Here is a 6,000-nt window from a genome sequence, read left to right as displayed (position 1 = left end):
CTACACCCGCAGCTGGGAGGTGCCAGACCGCCGCGACAACTTGGATCTGAAAGTATTGGAGTGACAAATTGAAATAGCATGACTTGTATACATGTACAGACAAACACATAACATACTACTCTGAAACCTGCACTTACACTGTACATATTGCTCTGAAAGGACAAGTCCATCTTCATAGACATGTGGATTGAGTGAATGCAGCAATACTAGCAGAACACATTAGTGACAGTTTGAGGAAAATCAGACAATCTGTCCAAAAGTTATGAATTTTTGAAGTTTCTGCTCAGTTGCTGCTGAATGAGAAGACTACTACAGCTTATGATGTCACATGTGTAGAACGATATGAAGAAAATAAAAAGAAAATTCAACATATTTTCACTTTTCTCACATAACAAAAGAACATCTGACTTGCCTCTTTCAGAAGGCAGGGGGAATAATATTGCCCTTACCATACATCATTGACAAGTCGAGGAAATGTGCACTTTTTTCAAAAAATTAAATTTTGTGAAATTCTCTTTCAGTACTTTAACTTGCCAAACTATTTCATCAGCATCTTACTAATCCATCCAAACTTGACCTATTGTAACTGAAGATTATCAAACACAGTCAGGGGCTTCAGTCTAACAGAAAGGCCAAAGTGCTACAAATAGGTGTTGGGGGAATAGGTATAAGTTCGTAATCTCTAATAATCGAATAGCTTCCAGACATCACAGGTGCCTATCGGAAAACACTCCTAGACCATTGTGTCTGCCAATTGGCAGTATAAGGATTAAGCAGTAAAATCCTACCTGATGGACCCCGCTAGAAGGGGATTGAAGGCGTAGAGCCAGTCAAAGACATCTTTGTCACCCAGAGTCTGCAGCAGGAAGCCACGGTACTTGGTGCACACCGAGAAGGTGTTGGGCGTCTGTTGGGCGGAGAAGGGAACAACCAATGGGAGGGGTTGATTAGAATCGAGCGGGTGGGGTGCCATCATGCCCCCTGTCTGTAATCTTGAACAGACAGGAGATATTAAGCCATTTAGAATAACTAAAGCCACCAGCAACCTATCATTAAAATTGTGTAACACTATACATTATCTATTACAGGCCATGTATTTTCTGTCAGTGTGAACAAAACTGCAGAAAACCAGCATTCAGTTTTCTACAAAAGACAGAAAAATAATCCTGAGGCAAAAACATGTAATACTAATGCGATAAATTTGGAGTGATATATACAGAGCGCACGAGTAATTTTTGTTTTTTCACAAAACTGTCAAAATTTCTGTGCAGCATGCACAGATTGCCATTACAATCACATGCCCAGCTTTAAATGCATTTGATTACATCAATGATACATGTTTCTCTACTTTTGAAACTTGGGAATGTGCCAACACTTCTGACAGCAGCCATGAAGCCAATGAACAGAAGACTGAGTGCTGTCTTTCTGTAAGTTTTGTCTGCGTGAAAGTATGCTCACGAAGAGTATCATCTAAAGACCGAACCAGTGAGTCTCATTCTGTTTGGACATGCAGACACCACTCCTCATTCGTCAATATCATTCATTTGCAAAGTGTATCATGCTTTCTGCTGTTTGTGGGACTACACTCAGTCGCTCTGTTATGTCTTGCCCAGCCCAAGTAAATGCCATCCAAGCGTCAAATTTCATGATATATACTTCGAATGCTTAGAAAAAACAAGGGGTCTGATTTTGTTTGTGTATGATTTGATCTACTGACTTTTCACGTTTAGCAGTAGCAGCATTCCCGACACAATTTTCAGGCAATGGAATCACAATCATTTGACAAATAATATGATGAATCTCAGCATGAAATGTGGCATTTTGCTCATGCATGGATCCCCAAAAAACACTGACAATACTATCAAAACATGCAGAGATACATCATGAAATGACAAATAGACATAGATTACTTGAATACAGAGGAATCACAACTAGGAAAAGCACTCAGCTGATCATGGAACTGAAAACATTGTCTCCCACAAGTGAAAATTCCCATAAAAATTCAAAACATGGCACATCCAGATCAAGTGAACAGTAGCTTAGGTTCAATGAGCATTCCTTTTTTTTTGCAAAAAATTGTGAAAGATCTTTGTTTTACTTTTAAATCGCATGCATTACAGAAAGGAATGATCAAAAATATGTCAATGAATGAATGAATCAATCAATAATCATGCAATTTTGCAAGAGAAGATTCTTTTGCATACTTTGATTATAAAGCAGGGTGGGGGGGGGGGAATGAGCTGAGTTGACATCAAGCAAGGAAATATTGGGCGGTGGGGAGAAGGAAATGGATAAATCACAAGACACAGGCATATGCACAGCCTCACTTTGGGCTGAATAACGGCCCAGGCAACCTTCATAACTTATGTAGCCCAGTGGAAGCTGAATAATACCCACAGTAAATTTTTAAGGATGATTCAAAGAGAAATGTCATGTATTGCATGTTTCACATCTAAAGCATTACTCCAATGAGGTGCTTTTTTTTTTCTCAAGCAGCATGAAAGCATTCAGCATTTAAAAATCAAAACAACAACAATGCGCTGACAAATGTCATTATTGTGTAGGCCACATGGTATGCACATTTCATTTTGATGTTATGTATGTTTCCATCAAAATTGCATGCAAGGTTGTTATTCTTTCTTACATGGTATGTGAAACTAATGGGACAATGTAAAACACACTTTACTCTCTGTTATATCATGTATCCACACCTCAGCTCATGTCACAATTACACTACTGAAGTTACTTTACTGATATTAATGCTACTTTTACTGGGCCTTTCTGTGTCATTACTGTATTACCAAAGTTAGCAATTTTTTTTTACTTCCCTTGATTTTTAACTCTATTTTGCAAAAAGATTTATAGCTCTATACAAACAAACAAAGTAATGCAGTATTCAAACCTTGTGCTCATATTGATATACAGTAATGGTGTGAAATCTTTGATTGATTGTTTGATGGCAAGTTATTTCTTTTTTGGTTATTTTTACTTACAAATTGTAAAATTGAAAGAAACTTTGATAAACATTTCTTTCGGTCATTAATGCCAAATTTAAGGAAAGAAATGGTAAAAATTGTTGAGAAATTCTGAAGAAAGAATATAATGCACTGGGGTTAACAAAGTCAAACAGAGGAAACAAATAAACACAGCTGGAACCAAAGGCTGATGAAAGGGCGGGGCAATGTGTCACAGCAAAACTCTGAGAAGTAGCAACATGAACAGAAAGGCCCTTGAAAAACAGAAGATTTTCTGCAAAAATTTGCATCTCAGTGGAAGAAGATTTCCGTTTGCAGAAAATCTCTGCATCTTGTTGAGATGCATTTATAACAGCCCAGAGGTGCACGGCACCAAGGGCAACCCAACCCTTTTACGAGGATACGACACTCCAAGATAATTCTGGACCAGATAAGAGTTAGTCTGAGAAGAAAGAGTAAAAAAATGTGATAAGGCAATCGGTGACAATTTGATCAAAATAGGATGAAAATTAGATAAGTTATGAAATCATGAAGTTACACTCATTTTCACCAAAAAAAAAGGTTCTCAAACAGTAAAAATGAAGACCCAAAAGAGTGAGTTGATGATGTCATCGCTTCAAAACTTGCCAAATACATTTGCACACAAGCTCTCGGAATTTCCAGTTATTTTTGTTCTAATGCAATTATTTCATTGTATCAAAGTCTAATATACAATGTAGCTGACTGATTATTTTTTCTGAAGTTATCAATCAAAAGTAATCGTACGTTTTTGCAGTTTTCAGTAGAAAAGTTGATTTTTCATCAGCATACATGATCAACTGAAAATTATGAGGTGATGACATCATCAACTCAGTCATTATTCACATAAAATGTTTGAGAATTGTTTTGTAAATATCAGCAAAACTCCAAAATTGTATAACCTCCTGAAATTTCATACAAATTTGATTGAATTTTTTAACTGCTGTGCTTATAAAATTTTACTCTTTCTTTTTCCGGATGACCTTTTAACTGGTCCAAAATTATCCTTTAATTGAGAAGTCGCATCCAAGACCCTGACCCCAGCTTTACGACCAAACTTAAAGTAGGAATAAGAACAGAAAGGGACATGTAGACTAACGACAATGCTGAGAGGTCTTGCCCTTAGCATCGCTTGCTGGTCCTCGCTGTACTCCACGCGGGCCGTGGCCAGGTTGATGAGGCCCCTCTCCACGGGGTCCTTCTCGTTGTTGTAGATGTAGACGTAGGGGCGGCGGACCACCACGTAGCGGGTCACCCACCCCGCCGTCTTCTCCTCCAGGAAGTTGAGGTAGCCCCTCCTGGAGACGACGGGACTGGAGCGGGGGGAGAGAAAGAAGAGACAACCGTACAGAGGGTGTGTGTTTAATAGCAAGGCATCAGTAGAGGTTTCATTGAAATCACATTTGAGCTACTATCACTACTAAATATTGCAGCGGCATCATCAAAGCATTGTCCAGCTCGCAGTGATTGGTAAATGGAGACTGATTCTAAATGAGTATCATTCTGATATGGAATTGAGGATAATGTCGGCACAACGATGTTTTATTGATGATGCTGGGGACAAAGACAACTATGGCGGTGATGTTAATGATGACGATGATGAAGATGGTGATGGTGATGATGATGATGCTGATGATGATGATGATGACGATTATGCTGATGATGATAATAATGATTATGATAATGATGATGATAGTGATGATGATGATGATGATGATGATAGTAATGATGACATTGTTAATGCTCATGACAACACTGTTAATTGATGTGAATGGTATGAGTAGCGACACAAATAATTACAAATTATGAATATGATGACGAGACAGCAATATGCAATTGCACATCACCTCAATAGAGACGACAATGAAAGAGATTATGGTTGTGAAATACACTCGTACTGGCAGCATACATGACAGATAAAATGACAATGTAAAAGACATTTTAAAAATTTTTTTTTACAGTGATGGGCTCTTGAGATGTTTCATGATGGTATTTCTCAAATATTAGTTTGTACACTCAGTGAGTGGTACATACACTGTATTGACAAATGGGATACCACTGTTAAAATGAACAGTGGACAATATTGTAGGATTATGACTGATAGCAATGTTATTGAAAACAATGTAGATAATTATATAATATTGACTGGCCCTGAGGGAGGTACCAGAAAATATTGCCCAAACTGAAAGCATATTGCCCGAGTCGAAGACGAGGGCAATATGTTTTCAGTGCGGGCAATATTTATCTGGTACCTCCCGAAAGAAAGGCCAGTCAATATCATAATTATTACCTATCCCCCTGGGTAAATTAAGAAAATATGTAAATACGGCTATACACTATATATGATACAGATCAAGCCACATTTGACTACCTGTAGACCATCAACATGTTGAATAATTGCAAAATTGTTCATCAATGTATATCATTCAACTCCAACTTCAAAGATACATTTAGTTGTAACAGGCAAACTTCAAACTTCTGAACATTTTTACACTTTATTTTTACTTCTCTGTTTAAAGTTTGAGAGTTGTAAAACTGATGGTTACTGTGCAATTACTGATCACAAATGGACTAGTCATTGCCTAGTGCTGCTGTAAGTGGTCGACCTCGAATGAGTTGATTTATCAGCGTTCTTCTGCGGTGCGTGTAACTGACACCCTGGACGTCCTGGAATGTTTTCTTTTTGTGGTCGATCGGAATGTTTAAGCAGGGAGGTGGGGAGAGGGATTCCACTCTTTCTCTTCCCACCTCCCTGTTTTACAGTGCACTCCTATTATAACGACTACGGTTATAACAAAATTCTGTTTATAACGAGGTAAAAATTTGAGCTGCAATGTCATCCACTATATGTATTTCTATTGTTTATTTGTTCAGTTATAACAACATTCCGATCTAACGAAAGAAAACTGCCGGTCCCGAGGATTTCGTTATAACAGGAGTCCACTGTATATGTAAAACCCCCCGGATGCTCGTGATATGCTCTAATGTCGCCTGCTGAACTCCCGAC

At 38.1% G+C, this 6,000-nt stretch overlaps 1 protein-coding gene across 1 annotated transcript in view; it reads right to left on the bottom strand.

Moving 5' to 3' along the window:
- Positions 1-6,000, bottom strand: part of LOC139724255 (kinesin-like protein KIF1A) — a 171,218-nt gene continuing 165,218 nt past the window's right edge. Inside the window, exons 41-43 of the mRNA XM_071635396.1 lie at positions 4,093-4,306; positions 789-907; positions 1-46 (exon numbers count right to left, since the gene is read on the bottom strand). Of these exons, the coding sequence (XP_071491497.1) occupies positions 1-46; positions 789-907; positions 4,093-4,306 (379 nt within the window). The remainder of the gene's footprint in view (positions 47-788; positions 908-4,092; positions 4,307-6,000) is intronic.

Source organism: Diadema antillarum, unplaced genomic scaffold, assembly GCF_040938485.1.
Source record: "Diadema antillarum isolate AM-2024a unplaced genomic scaffold, OU_Dant_1.0 scf00000210, whole genome shotgun sequence".
NCBI classification, from domain to species: Eukaryota; Metazoa; Echinodermata; class Echinoidea; order Diadematoida; family Diadematidae; genus Diadema; species Diadema antillarum.
The sequence above is the reverse complement of the archived record's forward strand: the minus strand, read 5'-3'. Positions and strand labels throughout refer to the sequence as shown.